The sequence below is a fragment of the Cuculus canorus genome, chromosome 1 (assembly GCF_017976375.1).
Source record: "Cuculus canorus isolate bCucCan1 chromosome 1, bCucCan1.pri, whole genome shotgun sequence".
Lineage (NCBI taxonomy): Eukaryota > Metazoa > Chordata > Aves > Cuculiformes > Cuculidae > Cuculus > Cuculus canorus.
In genome coordinates, this window is record NC_071401.1 from 5,857,429 (window position 1) to 5,881,902 (window position 24,474).

Here is a 24,474-nt window from a genome sequence, read left to right on the forward strand (position 1 = left end):
TACATGTACAATTGAACTAGTTTGGCTGTGCATACAACTTGCAGTTTTAAACGTCTTTGCAAACCACTCCTATGAACCTCTTTTTCCAGAGATCAAAATGGCATAGAAGAATCCAAGAATCCTGCAACTAAAACACAAGCAAAACAACATAGCTAAAATAATACAAAATCCTATCACACATTTTCACCAAATCTGATTTGGAACAGAGTTGGACATAGTACTGTTATTGGCAGCAGCTGCATTTGGCGACTGAGGCATATACGGTACAAAATAATCAGAATAGGAGTGCATCATTTCTTAACCACAGCAGAACAGATTCAAATTGACAGAAAGGGTTTCAGAATGAAATCTTGATTTCTTGGAAAGATAAGTGGGAAACACATTTCCTAGTAAAAGGAGGAAAATAACTACTTAAGACAGATAAAAATTATTGCTAACAGTAGAAATAAAGATAAGAAGCAAGAAAAATAAAATGCTTAAACTGAAAATCAAGAATAGATCCTGGAAGATTTCAGCAATAGACTGGGAGAAGTATCTAGTAATGAACAAATCCACATTATCGGCAGCAAAAAAAGCGTGACATAAAGAGATTTTAAATGTCTGAATATCATGATTTCAGTCCTCATGAAACAGAAGATGCTTTATTTCCAGAGTCACAGAAAAGATACACCCTCTAGTTAAAAGAAAAAACTCTCAGTGTTTCTGCTTCAGCAGGATTCATCGCAGGCAGTGATTAAATTATTATTGACCGTTTCTCATTTTGATGTATAAACTCTATTTTCATCGTTGCTAATGACATTACATGTTTTCAGTGAGTATTAGTGATGATACCTACACAAACCTCATTACCGGAGGGAGAAAAAGAGAATGAGGGCTTATGCAAGGAAAGACACAAGATTTTCTACTACATGTAAACATCATTGCAACAAAATACCATAAAATTAAACATCAAGTGTTATCTAAAATGCTAATGAGATGGCCTGCCTGCTGAGTCAGTCCTTCTTCCTAACTACCCATGCTTAGACTTTCTGGCTAAAGACACTGTGTGTCACCAGCCATCCAAGTATCCAGCTTGGGGAATATTTCTAGCCATCAAATTTGTATTAGCTTCATACTACTTTTACTTCTTCACACGTGATCATAACTCTTCCATAGACGAAAATAAAACCTTAGAATCATTAAGATTGGAAAAGACTTCTAAGATCATCAAGTCCAACACCACCATGCATACTAAACCCTGTCCCAAAGTATCACATCCACACTTTTTTTGAACACCTCAAGGGATGGAGATTCCGTCAATTTGCTGTGCAGCCTGTGCCAGTGCTTCTCCACTCTTTCAGTAAAGGAATTTTTCCTAATATCCAATGTGAATTTCCCCTAGTGCAACTTAAGGCCATTTCCTCTTGTCCTATGACTTGTTACTTAGCAGAAGAGACCAACACCCACCTCGCTACAACCTCCTTTCAGGGAGTTGTAGAGAGCCATAAGGTCTCCCCTCAGCCTCCTCTTCTCCAGACTAAACAACCCGAATTTCCTCAGCCACTCCTCACAGGACTCGTGGTCCTGGCCCTTCACCAGCTTCCTTGCCTTCATCTGGACAGGCTCCAGCACCTCAATGTCTTTCTTGTAGTGAGAGAGTTGGGTTTGTTTAGTCTAGAGAAGAGATGGCTCCAGGGAGACCTTCTAGCAGCCTTCCAGTACTTACAGGGGACCTATCAGAAAGCTGGAGAGAGGCTTTGAATCAGGGAGTGCAAGGGTAATGGTTTTAAGTTGAAAGAGGGATTAGATATTAGGGAGAAATTTTTTAGTGTGAGATTGGTGAGGCACTGGAACAGATCGCCCAGAGAAGTTTTGGATGCCCCATCCCTGGAGGTGTTCAAGACCAGGTTGGACAAGGCTTTGAGCAGCCTGATGTAGTGGAAGATGTCCCTGCCCATGCAGAGGTGTTGGAACTGGTTAATCTTTAAGGTCCCTTCCAACCCAAACCATTCCACGATCCTAGGATTCTACGATTCTAAGAAATCTGTTCTCCGAAGAGAGGTACAATGGCATAAATGTAACTATGTCAGAGAACACACTGCTGTGAAATGCAGCTGCTGTGTGGTTTTGTAGCCGTTGAAAAGACGCACTACAAAGAAACCAGTGTACTGCTGAACACTACTGGGTAGTGCAGCACGTACTACTGGGTAGTACAGCATGCAAAACAAGACCATTCTCCCTCCTTCTGAGTTTTTAATCATGAACCAAAGTGATATGAGAGTATTTAGGGCTTTTGGTTACTCTGTTGGGGTTTTTTATTTTGTATTTGTTTAGTATAATACTTCCAGTACGGAATAGTTTCAGCATTTATATTACCATTGAATTGTAGATATTTATTAAGGAAAGCATTGACGAGTATCCTCCCTGTTAGAATGTCTCATTTCTTAAAGAATAATATAAAAGAAGGAAGTAATATCCACTGTCAACAGTGTAACTTCCATCCCTGGTATCAGTGACAGTCGAAGATGTGCAATTTTATCAATCAATCTCTTTTTAAATTGATTTGTATGTCCCTATGCAACGTCCATTGCTTTGAAATACGATGTGGAATCTGTTTCTTAAGTCAGAGATGACAAGATAACCTAATTGATCCCTTTATTTCTGGATAGCCTAAATTGTCCTGTGATGAGTTAGGTATTGTAGCAGCATGTGCATTACTTTGACTTTCTTTGTCAATAATGTGAAGTCCTGATAGTTGACTTTCATACGCACTCTGTATATCCAGTCCCAGGTGATGGGAATTTTTAAATTAATCAGAGGAAGAAAAGACTTTATTTCATTTTGGTTTATTAGTCCTCACTGTGTAGCATATTGTGCTGTATTATTTGTTTTATCAAGTACAAAATATAATTAAAATATTTTAGAATAAATCTTTTAAATAAAGATCAGGTAGATGGAAGGAAGAAAGGAGGAAAGAATGTCTGTACTGATTAAACCAGGAGATACTGTTTCACCGAAACTTGTGCCTTGTGTGTACAGCTGAGTTTCAAAATCCTTGAAGGACAAAGAAGACAAAGTACAAGAAGAAACCCACCCTACATTTACTGATGACATTGAAACTTGATTTCAAAGACAAAGAGTTTGAAACAGCAGTGAAAAAGCTATGTAAGTAACCTGAATTCTGTTTGAAAGTAGGTCTGTATGTGCTAGCTTAGAAGATAGAGCTTTTGAAAGGTGCTCAGGCCAGTTTTAAGACCCAGACTTTGCCAGAGGCCTTCAGCTTCATCAGTACTCAGAATTAAAATTTATTACATGAAGTAATTATATGTAATTTCATATTAAATTAAAATGCAAAACTAAATCAAGACAAGTGTTAATTTGACAATATATGAAAGAATACGAATGTATGTACATTATTATGCAAACAGGTAGCTATAAAGATAAATATATGATATTGTTAATTGGAAGAATGGAGAGGACCTTGTAATAAGTTCTAACCTAACTGAAAACGCAGGGGCTAGTTTCTCTTCTGAGAGTGAATTCTGCTTGGTAACAGGGAAATGGCAGAAGAGGTGTCGCGGCTCTCACATCTTGAGACGCTAATAGAGGGAGTATCTGCCAGCTCCACCCCAGGAGCAAGCGTTCCCGTGAAGTCAGAGCACTAATTTTGCTACTCAGGATTTAATTTTCTTTGCTTCTTTCCCAAATGGAAGTCTGTCTAGGCATTTAATAAACAATTGATACTTCAAGAAGAAAATTTATAGGTATTGATTCAATCCAGTATACAACATTTCTTGCGTGAAAGCAATCCTTAGCTTAGTTCTTCCTGTTTTCTTTTTCAGGCAACCCACTTTAAGTCTTTGATCACTATCAGAATGTATTTATTTAATCAGAAAATATTTAATTCCCATGAAAGAGATTTTAACCATTCACCAGCTTGGGACAGTGTAGCTTAGTGACCTCCTTCAAAAAGTGCAAAACTAATAAAATGGCTGATTAACACAGTTTTGCTGTAAAATTCAAACAGTTTTAAGTGAGAAGCCCCAGAAAATGTCTGAGTTTACTCACTGACTTATTAAATTGAGTTACTTAAGTGACCAGTATTATTACATATTTTCTCTTTTTTTCTATAGAACTGAAAATTCCTTAGGGAGGAACCCTTTTTTTCTCAGAAACATGTAGGATGCTGTGATCTGATATGATGTTATATATTTTCACGGGTAAATTTTATGAGTTCAGTGAGAGCTGACGTTGCTCTTTTTACTCTGAAAATTACAGTTTGTCATCCACAATAATTAGGCTCTTCATATCTGGCCATAGATTGTTAAAATTGTATTGTACTTGATGGTGTAACAATAAAAACCAAACCTAACTAGCAAACAATGAAAGTTTCTTCTCCGTAACTTCACAAATTTTGCATATCTTTTCTTAATTGTTTCAGGCTGTTGGGTAGTCTTGACAAATGATGGCGTGATCCAAGGGAATTGGTTTAGGGGACAACTTGATAAGGTATTCAACCACTGGAAGAAGGAAGCTGCTTAGCCAGTCTTAGAAGGTGTTCTGTGTCAAAATCCCAAAGATATTCAAGCCAATTTTTCATATGCCTATAGACAGCAAGGGCTTTTCATTCACTTCTTTTTTTTTTCCATTGGATCCAATGCCCTTCTAGATCTTATTTTTTGTCACAAACACGAAAGCAATCAGCTAAAATCCTATGCTGTTTACTCTAATGGCCTTTTCTAAGTGAATATAATTTGTGTTCCCCATCAGAAGTGATTTTATAATTGCTTCCTTAACAAGATAATGCATCAAGGAACTGATGAAAACTGTACCTAGTAACCTACTTAACAGATCCAGTTTGACAACTATTACGCATTAAAGCATGTCATCAAAGCAGGGTGTAACTTAATAGTAAATAATATAGCAAACCCATTGGATAGTGGACCATAGTTGCTTGAGAAGTTTGAAGGTGATAACTTCTGAGTGGAAGAATTGTTTGGCCTTGGAATAATACTGTGGTAATTGTAATGGAGAAAATACCTGGTGCTTATGAGAGCAGTTTGAGAATCAGATTCAAGTAAATGCTTGAACTTACTTGCTAATGGTACCCAATGCTGTGTGTTCATGAAGGACTTCCCAGAAATTTAATTTCATTTGGTTCATGAACAGGTATTTGATTATAGAAACTGTCTCTAGAGGAGACCTCATTCAAACTGCCATATTCCAGTGCACAGATTGCCTGTTCTGAGTGGATCAGCTCAGGTTTTACGGAGAAAAGCCAATTTTCCTAAGACTCTGTTAGTTTTTGAAATAAAAAATCCAGTTGCGACTGTGTGTTTCCATGACTGGAATGAATTGTGGTGAGTAAGTTCATTATCCTGCAAAAATGAATAGCAATAGACTTGGTCTTAATTCCAGTGAATGATTCACTATATGCACAGTATTATTGATAGCCAGGAAAAAGTTGCATCTTTACTGGATCCTTGGGAATATTTTTTATTGGATACATTTTATCACAGGAAAATTTCTTTCCCTGCAGGTAGTCAGAATTTAGAAACTATTTAATAAGAAATGCTCAGAATGATTTTGAGTCTTATATATGTATTACTTGCATTTAAGTATTGTTAAATACTTATAGAATCATAGAATCACAGAACTTATGATATATTATTGCTTATAAAATTCACTTCATGCTTTGCCTTCACTACAAAGAATATACCAATGTATATATAACAGCCTTCTTTCTTTGAAAGAGTAAGAACTTCTACCAGCAGAGTGTTTTTTGGTTTGGGATATTATAATTTGTAATTTTTAAAAATTCATTAAATGAAATGTACTGACAGAATTCCCTTTCTTATGAGGCAACAGCTGATGGGTTTGAGCATAGAAGCAAAAGCATCATCATTTAGAAGCAAGTGCAGTTTTTCACTCTAAACTATTTTCATTCTTCCATGTTAAAATTAATAAAGTACCCAAATCTCTTTCTGCTGCAACGTGAAAAATTTGTTGAGAATAACATACAAGATGATACCAGGTGTTGGACCTGTTGGTTTATCCTGGCCATCAGTCATAAAGTGGCATATCTCTACAACTGGAGTGATATAATAACTCGGCTGGACATTTTGTGAGAAAAAGAGTAGCTGGAACTGTGGTTGCTGTTGACTCAAAGGTGAGTGACAACATCTACTGATGCTAAACAAGCTCCTTGAGTGTCATAAGCTATAGTGGAAATTATGGTCTTACAAGTACAGCTTGATTGATCAGCTTTTAGAATCATAAAATAGAATCATAGAATAGAATTATAGAATAGTTTGGGTTGGAAGAGACCTTAAAGATCATTCTGTTCCAGTTCTCCTGCCATGGGCAGGAACATCTCCCACCAGATCTGGCTGCCCAAGGCCCCATCCAACCTGGCCTTGAACATCTTCAGGGATGGGGCAGGCACAAATTCTCTGGGCAGCCTGTTCCAGTGCCTCACCACCCTTCATGAAGAAGTTCCTTCATGAAGAAGTTCCTCCTTAATGTCTAGTCTAAATAGACAGGTTCCATCCAGAATTATGTGTTCCATGGGTTTTCAGTAGGAACATAACCATGGGAAGATCTATTTCATGTAGGCCCTTCTGATATTCTGCCGAGCTGCCTTGACTATCTCTATGCTAGATTGCAGATCTGTGGCACGTATATATCCTGACTGATTTTTTTTTACTATTGGGAGTGGAATGCTCAGTTGCCTACAGAGTATGCTAACATTTAAGTGTATGTATAACTTACAAAGCACATTAATATTCCCACTGACTGCTTAAAATTAATTACTTTTGTTGTTCATTACTGTACTCAGAATCTTTTGTAATTGTTTCATAAATGTGAAGGGTATATACAACTTCTTAAAAAGCAGGGCTTGCACTTTGAATCAGTCCAAGCATGTAATGCTAAATCAATGTATCCTATTTCTGTCAAATCCTCTGTGTGCTGCATGAGTATGGTATATTGTGATGATAATATGTAGTAATAGTATATAATATTAATATATAATAATATATTAATGTATATAATAATATACATTAATGTATATAATAATATATAACATATATTAATATATAATAATTATTAATATATTAATATAATAGTATATAATATGTATTAATATATATTAATACATATAGTCTTGCAAGGCAGTATAAAAATATCTGTAAAACTTAATATAAAAATATATAAAACTTTTTTATTTAAATAAAACTACAAATAATTATATAAAATTATCTATAAAATATCTGTGAAATTTAATCAAGAGAGACATAAACATGAATAGCAACAAAAGTGTCAGCACAGAAAGCCTACATTGCCTCTTAAGGACTCTCAAGAGCTGGATGTTTTTATCCTCCTGCTATGTGACTAGATAATTCCTTGTCTTGTGACCAAAATGTAGTTTGTAGAATAATGAACATCTGGAGGTCATTCAGGCCAAGCTTTGTCTCCTTGGGTATATCATTGTGAAGATATTTTTTCCCTTATCTAATTGGAATTTCCGATGTTTCAGCTTGTGTCTGCTGTTTGTAGGACTTCTCTGAGAAGTCTGGCTTCACCTTTTCTACACCCTCCCTTTAGAGTTCAGCAATGTAATATTTCCCTTGCCTTTTCTTTATAAGGCTGGCCTAATCCTTTTCCCTCAGTTCCTCCTCATGCTTCAAGTCCCTCAACCCCTTTATCACCTTGATGGTTCTCAGCCAGATCTGCTTTACAGTGCCAATGCATTTCTTGTGTAGGCAAGTCCAAAACTGACCAGTACGCCAACTGCCATCTCACATCTGCCAAACCGAAGCGAAGAAATGTTCCCTGAGCTGCTGGCTATGCTCTTGCTAATACACCTCTTACATATCACCACTCACATTAAGGTGTTACAGATGTCTCAAATGTCTTCAAACAAACATATAAAAAATAATCCTTTCCCCCTTATTCTTACAGCACAATGCAAACTTAGTTCCATAACTCACTACGTTGTAGATTTTCTTATATTATTAACAACTCAAAAGAGAAGCCAAATGTTAGCACTTATATAGCCTTATTAAAATGCTATAAAAGTATTCACAGACAAGAAGATTCTAGTGGTTAAATCCTGTGAATTAAACCAATATAATTATATATAACTTCATCACTGCCCTTAGAGAGAACACTTTTGAAAAACTGAAGCAATAAAGGAGCTGATAATATCCTACGTTTATGTAATGCTTCTTTTCCTTATTATCATTTCTTTGCAAGCTTCTCAAACGTGCTCAAACAGGTGATGTATGTTTTCCCTGTCAGCTCTCCTCCCTAACTAAATAATTTACTTTCTAATGTAATAAATGTCGGGCGTATGCTTCCCAGGACGGATACTTGAATCTAACATTCCATCAGGCAAGCTTTGATTATAGGTTGTTTTTAATTATGGATCTACAAGGCGGACCTGGCACAATATTGTCATGAAACTAGTATATTAGTTATCTTGAGATAAATCTCAAAAGATAGAGTCTAAAAATGTTCTGAATTTATATCTCCTTTATGTTCAACAGATCATGGTTTACTAGTTCTCATTTCAAGATGAAATTGAGGTTGTGTATTTCCAAATGTTGTACCCAAATGTAGTAGGGCGTAACACAGGACTAATTTTCTGGAGTGTTCACTTATGAAACTACGGTTAATGTTAATGGGATCTGAAAATAAGGAACCTTAACTAAAGACTCTACACGACCAACGATTTTGGAAGTCAGACCACTTCTATGTAGAAAATATGTTTGAAAATAACTGCCCTGAGCTGTAGGACATACCATTTCAAACCAATAAGCCTGTCTCCATCACCAGTTACAAGCTCTACAGTGTGTCAAAAATTACTGCCGTTGGTGAAAATTGGTGGCTGTCCCATCCCTGGAGGTGTTCAAGGCCAGGTTGGATGGGGCCTCGGGCACCCTGATCTACTGGGAGGTGTCCCTGCCCATCGCAGGGGGGTTGGAACTGGATGATCTTTAAGGTCTCTTCCAACTGAAAGTATTCTATGGTTCTATGATCCTACGAAAATAGGACAGATTTTACTCTATATTAAATCCTATGTTGAGTATTAGAAGCTGAAATTACTGTAGCAAAATTCAATACTGTCGTATGGTAACTTTTTTCTTTTAAATTACCACCAGCTACTCGGTGCACAATAGATTCTCTTATTTCAAGAATTACAATAATAGAAACTTTAGTGTATGTATGTTGCTCAAAAGTACTGTGTGATGTATTAAATTTACTTGTACAAACAGGTTTTCCTGAATATTTAGCAAATTCCTGTAACACACCAGGTCAATGAGTATCATCTTTTCATCAAACTAAAACAGATCTGACATCTTTTCTGGCCCGGAGGGGCAATTGTTAGCTCTTCATTACAATATAAACTGCACATCGTACAACCAATGGAGAGAAGAGTGGATTTGCCTTACGTTCTTTTATCTGTGGAAGATCTGTAGTTATAAATTGAACCAGATTTTCTCAAATGACTAAGCACTTTCAATGAAAGTTCTACCACTTCTCTACTGTTTTTTAATTTTGGCAGGAAGATGAGCATATTCATATTTTTCAGGGTATTTCTTGCCTGTAAGCTATAAAGCATGGGTAAGGCATTCTGTGACAAACCAGTCTTTGTTTTGGAAAGAGAAGAATTTAGAATAGTTTTTTTTCCCCTTTTTATGAGGGAAGAAAGGAGGGATTAAATATTCACATTTATTTATATTCATGACCATTTAAATTTTATCTGATTCTTCTTTCAGTTTGAAAGACTTCTGTTTCAAGCCAGACAAGTTTTCCCCTACAGAGTTATTTCTGAAGAATCCTAAAGTATGCATCAAGACTCGCCCTGCTCCCTCCCATTTTAAAAAATATAATTTAGGGACTTTGGGGTTGAGATATGTGTGTGAGAGGTGAAAAACTTTGTTGCTTCAGACATTTGGCATGTATAATTGGTGTTGCTGAGAACACCACTTCCATAAATACTGGTGAATATAAAATGCACACAGTACAATGGATATCACAAAATAAGATCATATCATACAGTAAAAATTACTGTACACAGAGAAGGAAAGAGGAGCATGCACAGTCTGAAGAGTCAGCTTAGGCAATGGAACCCTGTTCCTGAATTGTGATGCAGAAAATTTCATGTCAGATGAGCTAAACATATATTTGTAGTCTGAAGTTCAAGGACTGATTATCATGCTGAATAAAAATACAGACACTATATTTATTAGTATTAGAACCAGAACAGAGGATGATGCATAGAGCAACACATTCCAGGTTTTTTAACTGGCATAAGGTAATAAATGACTGCTGAACAGTGATATTAACCCCTTTAGAAGCTTGACGTTCTTTCCATACTTAGAATACTGCAAGATCTAGTCTCTTTTCTTGTTCTAGTGTAGAGATTTTGCTTTATGTATTTTATGAGAGTAATTTCCAGTGCAGAACCAAGAATGAAGCCTGCGTGAGGTATAGAGGGGTAGGTTGTGGGGACTTAAGCAATTACAAGAGTCCACAATCATAAGATGTTTCCATTCCTTTTTGTGTAGGGAGAATTTGGTGTCCATGAAAGACATTATCTGAACTTAGCTGAGTAGGAAGCTGCTCAGGCAGGCTACAGTAGCCAAGATGAAAATGCAGAGGACAGAAATGGGTATCTGTGGGCATTGGCCTTAGCCTTGGTCTATACTTCCAGGACTGCTTATGCATTTTGAAGTAAACAAACTTGGGTAAAAATCAACAGAGGTATTGGGACCTAACTCCAGGGCTAGGATTTTTCTCCCACCTGACCCAAAGGCACACTTTATCAGAATCGTATGACCAGCTCTTTTTAGCCCTGTGAGTTTTGTACTGTTAGTTTCATGGCTGCACAACTTCAGTGGAAGGCCCGAAGACCTCTTCTTCAGTCTGGAGCTAAGGCACTATCTGGAAGAAAGGCTTTGGATCAAACCAAGGAGCACAATTGGCTTCCCAATTGCTTAGTATGGTCTCTATCCACTAGACTGTTATATAGGAAGTGCACATTAGGTTTTTCTGTCATACTTTTGAATCAAAGCAATGAAGTCTGATCTGCTGTCAGTATAGGGTCAGGTATGATTTAAATTCAGGAATGGGTAAGATCCCTGTGGGAGCTTAGTCACATGAAAAAGTAGTTCACGAACCCAAGTGAAAAAGATGGTGACACCTACAGAGAAGCTCAATCTAGATGGTCTAAAACTCTACTAACACATTTCACATGTGTGAATACCCAAGTAGTCTAAAATACTTTAGACTGCATTGTTGAACTAAGACACCAATATTTCACCTGAATTCCCCAAGTCCTTTTGTGCATCTGTGCTTATATTCACAGACATAGCCACTGGCAGGGGACAAGTCTTCAGAGTGGTGTCTTGGCACTCAAAGCACCGTGACTGGGATAGCTACACAGTCTGCTTTAAAGCAGTATTTAATTTTGGTGATTCACAGACAAGGTGCTTACAAAAATATTATTCTGATCTCCACTCCCCTCTTCATTTTCCTCTGAAATTGATGATTATTATATCGTATTCTCTATTCTATTTCCTGTCATAGACCACAAAATAATCTCAAAGCAACCAGATTTGATATCTGTAAAACTCAAATATTCATTTTCTTTGTCTAGGTAGAAAATTGTTTTGTATACAAAAAACAATCTAACACTGAGGTAAACTTTATGAAGAAATTATAATACTGTTTTAGTATGTTGCAAATGTGCCTTTAGAATAAATTGCACTGACTCATGGAAGATCTTTTGTAGATGACTGGTTCCTCATAAAACTTGGATAACTAGGTCCCAGTTGGAACACGAGCAGCACTGTGCTCTTCTTCCTGGTGGTGCACTATATCAAACAAATCCTCCAGATGCTCCACGTTGCAGGCTCAGTATCTGTCTGGTAGTGGTCATGGAGACAAAACTGTGGGAACCAACACTGTAGGTCAGAGTCAGTGTGAAAAAGAATATGTAAATACAAGAAGAATACATAACTAAGAATGTCTGCTAGTGCATAAGTGTCTTAGATTTCACAGCTTAATTCCTATTTAAATTCTTGCATTTTAAGTGGGGCATTTTCTCCATCTGGTACAGTTATAGATCTTCCCTTAAAGGCTTATTCCTGTGGCAGCTGCATACTGAGTCTCTGTCATCAGGCTGAGGTACAAGTTCCATTCCATCCCGTATTTCAGGTTTGCTGGCTTGGTGTTCAGCGTATTTCTGAAATATGTAAACAACATTTAAGAATGCTATAAGCACCAACGTATAATTCATGAAACAGAATTTTCCTCCTCCCTTCCAGTCACATGCTTGCCTTTATGAAGGTGCCTTTATGAAGGCTCCTTCTGTCATTGTTTACAGCCTGTTTACAAGATGCCTTCATAACACACCCACTAATAGGTTGTATTGCCTCTGAAAACCTGCTCTAATGTTTCCCCCTGTCCTATTATTAATTTGAATATTGTCACTGTTCATGCCTCTAACCATTTTGTGCAGGTAATGCTTCCGTTTTTGTACACTGAACAGTTCCAAACTCTGTGTCAACTTGTGGCTGCTGAAGCTGAGATCTAAGCGGGCACAGCAGATCAGGAAAATGAAATCACTACTTTCAGAGAAACTTCTTTCACTAGAGAACTAGGAAAGCAGTGACTATCAGGCCTGTTTCATCCCTTAGCACTCTACTAGTCATACTTGTGGAATTTCTTTTCCATGTTTTGTAATGCAGCAGAGTAGCTGTATTTGAAATTTGTAGCATTAGTAGCAGCAGCAGTTCAGCAAAGTAATCTATGGTACTAACCTGAAGCACTTTATAATAGTAGCAGTAAAGCCTGTGAGGCTGAAGTAATTCTCTTGCCATTAATTGTCCTTCTTTAGCAATTTTTCTTGCTGCTTCATCATTTTCCTGAAAATTTGAGACAGGATGAATGAATAACAGAGCAATCAGTGAGTTAATCAAAGCCTGTCTGGCATTAGAAGTTTTGTTAGAGGGGTTATTCAAACCTGCCACTTTATATGCAATTCCCGGTAGACTGCAAAGGCACACTTTAAATTGCTGATTTTTTTAAAATACTGGATTGCTTTTATGGCCACAACTGGTACCTTAGGGCTATCAATAACAGCTTTCATAGATAACTATATATTTTTTGAAAGCCCAGCTGATTACTGCTCTATTGTTTTGTCCAAGCCACAAGCCTCTTCAAAATCAGGTCTGACATCTGCACACATACTTAGTTTTACAGAAGATAAAGCCACAGCTGTTGTCCTCTCCCATGCAAAGTAATTCAATATTTTCCTTTTCAAAATAACTCTGCTTGAATTCATGTAGTTACTCTCAAATTTTTTTGGTCTATATTTCAAAGCTTGTAGTATTCTCATCTGATTCTTTATCAAGAACTACAGTAGCCTCAGAACAGAAACTTTTCCTGTTTTTTAACCTAATAGCTAAACTTAAAGCAAAACCGTGTTTTCAGTCACACAATTGTATGGGTCTGTTTGGTTACAGAATCCCAGCCTCTTATTCTGAGCATGTTATAGAGCAGCAATTTTTTATACACTGAAACGGAACGCGCAACGACTTCTGTTCTAGTCAGGACCTTAAAAAAAAGCAATAGAATTAGTTAAGTAGTATCTAGGATTTGGGGCATTTCTTTGAAAATTACCTTCATTAGTGAGTAACTAAGGCTCTGACTCATTAAATACTTCTGCACATACCTAAATGATTCTTAAACGTTTCCCTGAACAGAAATGACTACTTGAATTAAGGCCTCCCCATCTTATACTAACAACAAAATGCATTATTTCCTTTATGCCAGGATATCAGCAGGGTTTGTGCAAAATATGTATGTTGAAATAGAAAAAGAACAGTATTCAGATAAATTGTTTACATGTTTGTTTATCACTTTGGACTTGAATTAGTAGTGGAACTTACCTTGGCCCATTTTATTTTCTCTAGCAAGTCCTCTAAGTTTCTCTTAACCGGAACATAATGCTTCCATGGTTTTAATCCAATATAAAAGTGTTCATAGTACTGGGAATCTTGCTTCAATACTAGGCTGTCACCCAGCAAGAGATATGGAAACCTGTAAGCTGCTACAGTCCCGTCTACATTCACTTGGTATTTGTACTGTAATATGAAGACAAGAGGAAAACAATGTGAACTGTTTTGAACCAGAACACTGACTGTATAAAAGACAGTTTTCACGGGTAAGATGTACTTGTCTTTATTAAGTCTCACCTTCAAACCTGTTTTAGTGTTAAGTAGGTGTAGTTTCATGATGTTTTGGATAACATAATGGAAAAAGGGTTTGTTTTCCAATTCAAGACTGACAGTCAGAACCTTTGTGTCACATGAACTGCCTGATAGGTATTCTGTTACAGTATCCTGAGACAGAGTAAGTGGTAGAGCACAGAAGGAAATAAAACTGCCTATACTTAAATGCAAAAAAAGTAAATTTATTCTCACTTAAAATTATATTATTATGCAGAATAATCTGAAACATCTATTATTACATGGGATAATCTCAAGTATTATACTGAAAGTAACCATGAATAAACTGTTCTGGCAGATGCTCTTGGCTGTTACAGCATTTCTTATACATTTATCTCTGGAACACAACTTGCCATATATCATAATAGCTTTTTTACGGACTTTGTCCCCTTTACTCTTTATACCTCTGTTGCAGTGAAGTTTGTGTGTTAAAGTGCAACAAAAACACCCAACTATTTTTCTAACTCTTTACTACAAGGACTGTTTCTGACATCCATAATGTACTTGCAAAGGATACAAGTTGTGTCCATGGTCTTCGTATTTACCCCATATAAAAGACACCGTGATGGTGAGGAATCAAATTAAGAAAATATGTACCACCAAGAACTCTCTCTAAGGGACACCACAAAAGCTATAGTGGCTTTCTTTTGAAGTCCATCACACTATGACTTTGATTACAGGTGCTCTATCTACCCCACAGGGACCAGTGTTCCCAGTGTAGTGTAGTTTTGTTTACTGAATTGAATTAGGAAAAGTAAGCCTTGTCTTTTTGGTTAGTAAGAACTTGACACACAATTAATCCAAGACTGTAATTTGCTTGCTACCTTAAAGAAGTCAAAGAAACCCATCAGCTGAACCTTTCCCAGCTCTTTTTCTTTTTCTCTGAAGAAGAAATATCCTGTTATTCCAGCATCTAGTAATTCTGGATTTTCCTTGGATAACTTGACAAGATGGAGACGTTCTTCTCGGCTGTCTCGACCTCTAAATAAGGCTCGCTCAGTTTTGTTTTCCCAGAACGGGCCTACAAGCATTAAGTGATAAGATAAAAGCAAACAGTAATGAAATGTTCATGATATGTTTAGTGCAAATAAGGAACTTGCTATGAGAGTGGCATTACAGTCAGAGACATGGTAAAACAGGCACGATTTCTTATGAATCCATAAACACTTATTAATCACATGGTTTAAACTTCCACTTCTGGCATGAATTTTGGGACAAGAAAATGAGCCACTTATAAAAGGAAAGGCAGAGAATTGCTTTTCTACTCAACAATTTTATATTTAAATAACTTGAAATATCTTGGAAGCTACATAAGGTATTATAAGCAAATTATGTAAGTAAAATACTAATAATTAAAGTAATTCTCCATCCATAAATCCTGCCACAATAACCAAAATTTCTTTCTTACCCAACAATTTAGTTAGGTCTTTGAGAAATCACTTAATGATGACTTAAAAAAAAAAAAAATGGCCCTACTATGTCCTTAAGATACTTAGCAAGATCCTGAAAAGCTTATCTCTGCTTACTGCCTGCTTTTAAAAACATTAAATATATCCTTCCCCATCCTTCCACTGGAATTTTCCCTTAAGGGCCTGCTAAAGTGGAGCTTTTATCATATCCTAATTGGAAAAGCGGCAGCTGTACTAAATCAGTAAACACAGAGTGCTTCAAACTGATAATTTAATTAAAATTTTTAATTTAAAAACTAATAAAAGAGAAACTGTCAATTAATCAAATAAAAAGAAATACAGCCTCACTCAAGTTTCACTTCTTAGCTATTCTTAATGCAACTTGTCTGATCCCTAAGTATTAATTTCCTGGGCGGGGGAGGGTTAGACACCTGTCAGTAAAACTGACTCTTCCCTCAATATTAGAAAAACAATTCAGGAGATCCTGCTCTGAGATATATATTTTTAGACAGACAATATTTTAGTATTTGAAAGAGACTGCAGCATAATACTAGTTTACTTTGCTAAGGACTGAAATCCATTGTCGTGTAAACAGAACACCGGGTGACATCAGTGTCAGAAAGGATTACTATTTGATTAGAAGGAACACAATCAAGTCCTTCACTGAGGAGAAAGGCCTTTTAATTGTATTTACTTTCCTTCTGACAGGTCACAGTAGCAATGTTCTGGATACCTTTAAGTTAAATTTCACCATTATTGTGGACTTACATTTTCACTCTAAATCCACGTAATTAACACCTGCTTAGTACAGTGTTGAAAGTGTTTAGACTCTGTAAAGACTGACCTGTTTCCATTAAGCAGGTTGACTCTTAAGGCACTCCGAGAAGAAGACTTTAACAAATTATCTGAAAGCAACTTGCTTTTATCTGAATGCAACTTGCTTCTTTGATGGAATTTAGAAATTCTCTTTTGAGAATTTTTGAGGTAAATCTCGAATTTACCTGTATTTCCTTGAATAGAAAGGAGATCATTTGTGACACCACGTAGGGTTTCAAGAGTTGAGTGGGTTACATCATATGTTGGAAGGACTATATCTCTTGAATCCACAGAGCCACACCATGAAATAATAGGTATGGGACCAGGTGTATCATTAGTTTTCCGATACTCAACTGGCCAGTCTCCAACATTAAGATAAAACTCCACATCCGGAAGATGAACCTAAAGGTACAATCAAGAAAAGATAATAACACAAAGATTGAACCTGTTTGTCACTCTTAGATATATTCCTCAGTTCTCTTATGTCATGCAGAATCAATAAACCAACTAGATGATATACATTTAGCCAAACATAATGTATCAATTTCAAGTTTCTGCTTCTCAAGAAAATATGAAAGGAACACAGAAGCCTGGAAAAGGCTCCCAGAGTCGGGCCTTAGCCCTTCCTGCTTTCCTAACAATTCTGTCAAGATCAACCCTCTCATTTAATCACATCCTGATCCCCAGAGATAGGCTGTCATCTTGATGAAAAAAACAAAAGTCAAATCTCACTTAAGGAATTACAAATCTGAAGACACACCAACAAATGCAGTATCGTCATCGTGGAACATAACTTAATAACCCTAAATGATTGGAACTGATACCTTTCTTGCCAGCGACAGGAACATTTCATCAGAGAACATTTTGAAGTCTGTATACTTCCCTAAGGAGCGACGGTAGATGCGATTATTGAGAATAGTGTAATGAACGATAGCACCTCTTGACTGACTGAATTTTGTTGGGATTTCCTTAAGCATTCGCTGGAGATCAATGGTGGGAAAAGAACTGAAGTCCTTTGTAATCTGAGGTTCTTCTGATGGACAAGACATAATGTTCTGCCAGGTCTCAGGATCTTCTTCAGGACAGTCACAATATTCATGATAAACTGGTCCTGCAGAAAATAAAGCACTGAGTGTTTGTATTTGTGATTCTACATTAATCACAATTCCCCAACCACATGGACATACAGATCTAGAAATTACAGTGGTTTGACATTTTTTATTCTAAGTTTTCTAAAGTTTTCTTGAGAAATCATCCTCCCTATAACATTTCTATGGTTTAAAGGTATAATTGATGAATCATATAATTCATGAATCAATTCATAGAATCACTCTATGATTCTATGATAATTCAGAAAACAGCAGCATCATTCTCTTTTCAGAAATCAAAATATTGGATTTGTTGTTATCAGGGTAAAATTAACCTGCAAAATGAAGCTCCATTATTGTGCTACCTGCCAATGCCATAGAATATTCTAAACTGTTCTAACTATCCATAACTACCAAAGCTCTGGTACTACAGTTCCAATTTCAGCCTAATTCAGAACTTTGGCAGAGTAGTCTTTTGCACATCTTTTCTACTGTAGGTAACACAATGTTTTGGTGAATAGTCACTTGAAAACAGTAAAATTAGGAGCATTGCTCTCTTATTCCCTACCAAATCTGAAGGGATCCCTTTCTTTGTGCAAAAGAGGGAAGAGGAGATGTCCAGACCCAGAACCTTAACGTCAGAGGCCATAATCTACATGCTTATGCATCTAAGTCTTGTAACTTGGCAACATATAGAGATTGTCACTGCTTACTTCTCTGTATAAGGAGAACGTTTATGAAGAGACTGCATGAACAAGGGGAAACAAGCCTCTAATTGCCCAACTCTTCCTCCAGCAGTGAAAAAGTCCACAGCACTTCTGTAGCTACCATCATACATTACATTCAATAAAAGAAATACCCGTACCTTTTAAAATATAAGGAGACTGAGCTACATGCTGATCACCATAAAATATCTCAATTTTTAACCCTTTTTTGACACTCTCATACATCCGATACCGCATAAGAAACGTGCCATCATTTCTATCCAAAGGGCGTGGAGTATAAATTCTGGTGACTTCTTTTGGAGAAAGTGCTTTAATTACCACTTTAAACTGTGTTGCTCCTGAAGAGGAAAATAAAAACAGGCAAAATCACTTTAAGCTATTAGAATCACATATGTGAAGTAAAGGTGCAAGTTCTACTGGATTAAGCCCACAGAATTTAATTTAACTTTGCACAGGAAATTTTTTATTATACCAAGTAAAATTAATTTCCACTGATGGAAATTATCCTATCAAATGTTCTTGATTATCACACACCTAATAAATAGAAAAGCTGTAGATGGAGATAAAAAGTTAAAAAAACTAATTACAAGATAGAAAGAGATGTTAACAGCATTTTGAAGAACGGATTAGGTTAATATCAACTTTTCAAACTAGTGATTGGAAGAAGGGTCATTTCCTCTAGAGTAAGACAGACAGGAAACCAAGTTGGAATAACAGGAGAAAAGAATACTTGCCAGCTTGTGGAAAGGCAGTTGCAGCATGAAGGAGTCAGATACAAATTGTTCACCTTAGGGCTACAGCTGTCTTGCAATTTTAAAGTCTCAGATACTGAAACGTAGGGACAAGAGAATGATAGTAGAGATGTTTCCTGAACACCTGTCTGACCTGTGTTTAAAGATCACCATCATTCCATCATTAATGCACTGTGACTTTTTAAATGGGCATGGGATATTTTGCTGACAACATAACTGTGCATAAATCAGTTATATTCCCTTATTTCTTTCAGAAATGGTCATCATCAACTTTATTCTCCAAAAAAAGAGGAGAGATTATTCACAAAATATAGTCTAAGCATTGCAAATGGAACAAATGGAATGAATGTTGCCACAAAGTACTATACAGTGATAAACAAAACTGAAAAAATCCTCATAAAATCAATGTCATTACTAATATCCAGTGTTCCAACAGCAGTAACACAACAGGTTCTCAGTACCTGCTTCCTATTAGTTCATTTGAGATGATTTAAAATAGCATGAGAATCCAGCTGAGCTTCACGCCTTTCCACCTTTACCAACCTGCCATTTGGAGCCAAGGCTCTCCCTGCCTGGCTGAAATCAGCCTCCACTTCACTGGCAGTGAATGGGCAGTTGCATTCTTCAGCACAGTTACAAAACTGTGCTACATTCGAGCACCAAGGCACAAAAGCAGCTGGAGAAAATATGGACCTTATCGCACTCTACAACTACCTTAAAGGAAATTGTAGTGTGGTGGGTGCTGGTCTTTTCTCCTGAATAACAAGTGATAGGACAAAAGGAAATGGCTTCAAGTTGCACCTTGCATGTTCAGACCGGATAGTGGAAAAAATTTCTTTACTGAGCTGTGAAGCATTGCAACAGGCTGTGCAGGGACATTGGTGGGGTCTCCATCCCTGGAGATGGCCAAAAAACATGTAGACGTGACACTTTGTGATGTGGATTAGTAGGCATGGTGCTGTTGGGCTGACGCATGGCCTTGATCTTAGAGGTCTTTTCCAACCTCAATGACTCTATGATTCTATATGGGATTCTGTCAGACTGAAGACATAACCTGTATAATATATGTCGATTCCTTACCCTCTTAGTACCACCTACATGAACAGTAAATGATACAGAGCAAAACAATGAGTTCTACCCCATATAAATTAGCAACACAGGATTTCCACTGACAGTTATCTCACATTATCTTCATTGTGAAATCCATGATGTAAGTTATTTTTCTTCTAAATCAGAACTATTAATACAGAGTGAGCCTGTGGAATGAACTTGCAGCAGAAGAGAGCTGACCGGCAGCGTGTCACTGGACTGCGGGAACAAAACCCTGGTCCCACCCTCAGAAGAAGCCTCATGGGATGCATTGCGCTTATGCTGAGCAAACAAGAGATGAAAATTACTCCTTCTTAAGGGAGTGGCAGCAGGATAACAGAGCTCAGAGTGCTGTGCTTACTGAGACAGAAATTTTAAACAGCTGGTGCAGCCCCACCTTGAGTATCGAGTGCAGTTTGGGGCACCCCAGTATTATAAGGATATCAAGCTACTGGAGAGTGTCCGGAAGAAACCACAAAGTTGGTAAAGGGTACAGAGGGGAAGTCATATGAGGAGTAGCTGAAGTCATTGGTCTGTTCAGCCTGGAGAGGAGGAGACTGAGACAGAACCTCACAGCAATTTGCTGCTTCCTCACAAGGGAAGGAGGAGCTGATGTCTTCTGTCTCCTGACCAGTGATAGGACCTGAGGGAATGGCATGGAGACATGCCAGGGAAGGTTTAGGTTGGATATTAGGAAAAGGTTCTTCACACAGAGGGTGGTGGAGCACTGGAACAGGCTCTTCAGGAAGCAGTCATGGTGCCAAGCCTAACATTATTCAAGAAGCATTTGGACAATGTCCTCAGACATATGGTGTAAATTTTGGGTTGTCCTATGCAGGTTTAGAAGTTGGACTCAATGGTCCTTATGAGTCCCTTCCAAATCAGGTAATTCTATGATTTTGCATGCAGCATAATCTTTAAGGTCCTTTCGAACCCAAACCATTCTATGGTTCTATGATAATTACCTCAGTACTCCTGAGCAGGGTGCCAGAATTTCTTTACACCCACTTCCTCCAGGGGTACTAGTTCATTTTGAGCTTGCTGGTTTGTTCTTGGAAATCACGCCCTGTTGCAAAGAGGTTATGGGTGAGAGGCAGAGCTCTACAGAAGGAGGCACCAAGCTACCCCAGGAGACTGGATATTAAGAAAAATTTCTTTACTGAAAGAGTGGGGAAGCATTGGAAGAGGCTGCATAGGGAAGTGGTGGAGTCTCCTTCTCTGGAGGTGTTCAAAAAATGTATAGATGTGGCACTCAGGATGTGGTTTAGTAGGCATGGTGGTATTGGGCTGATGCGTGGACCGGATGATCTTAGAATCATACAATGGTTAGAAGGGACCTTAAAGATAATCCACTTCCAACTGCCCTGCCATGGGCAGGGTGACCTCCTACCAGACCAGGCTGCTCAAGGCCCCATCCAACCTGGCCTTGAACTCTTCCAGGGAGGGGACGTCCACAGCTTCCCTGGGCAGCCTGTGCCAGTGCCTCACCAGCCTCACAGGGAAGAATTTCTTCCTAATGTCTAATCTAAATCTTTCCTTTTCCAATTTAAAGCCATTGTCCCTTGTTCTATCACTACATGCCCTTGTAAAATATTCTTCAACCAGCTTTCTTGAACACTCCCTTCCAAGTACTGGAAGGACACTATAAGGTCTCTCCGGAGCCTTCTGTTCTCCAGGCTGAACAACTCCAACTCTCTCTGTGCTCATAGCAGAGGTGCTCCAGCCCTCTGATCATCTTCATGGCCCTGTTCTGAACCCATTCCAATAGTTCCAAATCCTTCTTATGTTGGGGATTCCAGAACTAGACACAATAGTCCAGGTGGGGTCTCACAAGAGCGGAGTAGAGGGGCAGAATCCCCTCCCTCAACCTGCTGGCCACGCTTCTTTTGGTGCAGCTCAGGATATGGTTGGCCTTCTGGGCTGCGAGTGCACATTGCTGTCTCATGTCAAGCTTCTCATCAATTGGCATCCCAAGTCCTTCTCCACAGGGCTGCTCTCTATTAAGTTGTCCCCTGTCCTGTATTGAAACTACTGATTGCCCCAACCCAGGTGTAGGACCTTGCACTTAACCTCATGGGGTTCAAGCAGGCCCACTTCTCCAGCTTGTCCAGGTCCCCCTGGACGACATCCCATCCTTCAGGTGTGACAACTGGTCCACTCAGCTTGGTGTCATCTGCAAACTTGTTGTGGGTGCACTCGATCTCACTGTCTATATCATTGATCTCAGAGGTCTTTTCCAACATTAATGATGCCATGAGTGTGTGCTCTGCTTACTGCTGGACCTGCGTGTCGCAGGTGTGATACAATAAGTAGTTACCATTACAAAAAGTGGAATATTTTTGATTTAAGCTAAAGCAGAGTTAAGTTTTGTCTAAGTAATTGCGTTCTTTGAAAGTTAGACAGAATGTCCCTCTGATGGCATGTTTCCTTTAAGAAGAGACACTGTTCATTCTTTGAAGATGATAAACTCTTGTGTGAAGTATTATCTGAGCTGAACAGATGTCTCTCCTTCTGGAATCACCTTTGTTTGGAGTTTCTTCCTATTGACACAAGTAGTTCCTATGACAAAGAGTGGAATATTTTGATTTAAGCTAAAGTATTCATCCAAATAATTGTGTTCTTTGAAAACTAGACAGAATGTCCCTCTGACAGCATGTTTTCAGTGTTCTTCCAGACACTATTCACTCTTTGGAGATGATAAGGTCTTGTGTGAAGTATGATTTGTGCTGAACAGATGTCTCTTCTTCTGGAGTCACCTCTGTTTGGAGTTTCTTTCTGTCTTAAAGGAAAAGTCAAGCAGAGAGCTGGAGCCAGCTCCAAGTTAGCAAGAGTTTTGACTGTTGTGAAGTTCATAGTAACACTCAAATTAGACCCTGGAAGTAATAGAATCTACGTAAGATTTCAGGGAAAATTTATACACATCCATGTAAGTGGGAAATCTATCCGCAGCTCTTGTCTCACTGCACAGGATGGATGGGGATCCCTCCCTCCTGTTGCCCAGGCCTGAGAAAGGATGCTTGTTTTCTAAAACTCCAAAAGGACTCCTAGAGAGAGCTTATTTGCCGGGTTTTTCGGGATCGGGCGGGATGCCGAGAGGAGCGAGGGGCGAGAAGGGGGAGCAGGCGGCACCGCAGGCGCTCGGGATGGAGACAGGAGGGGAAGGAATGGGGAATGGGAGGCTGCACGCCGCGCCCCGGCCCTCCCAGCAGCACCGCGCACGGTACCTGGAGGGGAGCGGGAGAAGTTGCGTCCGGCTTCGCTGACCGCCTGGATGTAGAAGTGCCGCACGGGCAGGGCGAGCTCGGCCCGCAGCCCGGGTCCCCAGGCCAGGCTGCCCCGGGCGCTCACCGCCCCGCCCGCCGCCCGCCGCCCCGCCGCCGCCAGCAGCAGCCACACACACACCCCGCGGGGGGACAGCAGCGCCCCGGGCACCCACGGCATCGCCCCGGGGACCCACGGCATCGCCCCGCCGCTCCCAGGGCATGCGCGGCTCCCGCACCGCAGCCCGGGACAAGGGGCGGGAGCCCTGCCTTCCTCCCTCCTCCTCCTCCGTCTTCTCCTCCCTCTTCTCCTCCTCCTCCTCCTCCCCCTCCTCCTCCTTGCCCTTCTCCTCTCCTTCTCCTTCTCCTCCTCCTTCCCCTTCTCCCTCTCCTCCTCCTCCTCCCTCTCCTCCTCCTCCTCCCTCTTTCTCCTCCCTCTCCTCCTCCTCCTCATCTTCCTCCTCCTCCTCACTCTCTTCCTTCTCCTCCATCCTCCTCCTCCTCCTCCAACTCAGGGCTGTTCCAAGCAGGAGCCCCCAGCAGCGAGGAGCTTCCCCTGGCAATTGAAGTAGTTCCTATTACAAAGAGTGCAATATTTTGATACAAAAAGAAGTTCTTGTTACAAATTGTGGAATATTTTGATTCAAGCTAAAATAGAGTTACATTTCATCTAAGTAATTGTGTTCTTTGAAAGTTAGAAAGAATGTCCCTCTGGTTCTTCCTCTGATAGCATGTTTTGATACAAAAAGAAGTTACTATTACAAAAAGTGGAATATTATGATACAGAAAGCTATTACTATTACAGACCGTGGAATATTTTGATTTCGGCTAATGTAGAGTTGCATGTCATCTAAGAAACTATGTTCTTTGAAAGTTAGACTCTCTCTAGTAGCATGTTTTCTTCTAGACAGTGTTTTTTCCAGACATTGTTCATTCTTTGAAGAAGATAGCGTCTTGTGTTCTGTGTGATCTGTGATGAACAGATGTCTCTTCCTTTGGAATCACCTCTGTTTGGAGTTTCTTCCTATTGACACAAGAAGTAGTTCCTATTACAGA

The 24,474-nt window shown here is 38.8% G+C and overlaps 1 protein-coding gene across 1 annotated transcript; it reads right to left on the reverse strand.

Annotated features, from left to right (window-relative positions):
* Positions 1-7,327: 7,327 nt before the first annotated feature.
* Positions 7,328-23,672, reverse strand: POGLUT3 (protein O-glucosyltransferase 3). Its single transcript, XM_009556462.2, has 8 exons — positions 23,383-23,672; positions 18,458-18,655; positions 17,329-17,615; positions 16,690-16,906; positions 15,104-15,300; positions 13,941-14,135; positions 12,810-12,914; positions 7,328-12,232 (listed from the first exon to the last, which is right to left on the reverse strand). The coding sequence occupies exons 1-8, from the start codon at positions 23,618-23,620 to the stop codon at positions 12,107-12,109; spliced, it is 1,563 nt and encodes a 520-aa protein (XP_009554757.2). The 5' UTR covers positions 23,621-23,672; the 3' UTR covers positions 7,328-12,106.
* Between the last annotated feature and the right edge of the window lie 802 nt (positions 23,673-24,474).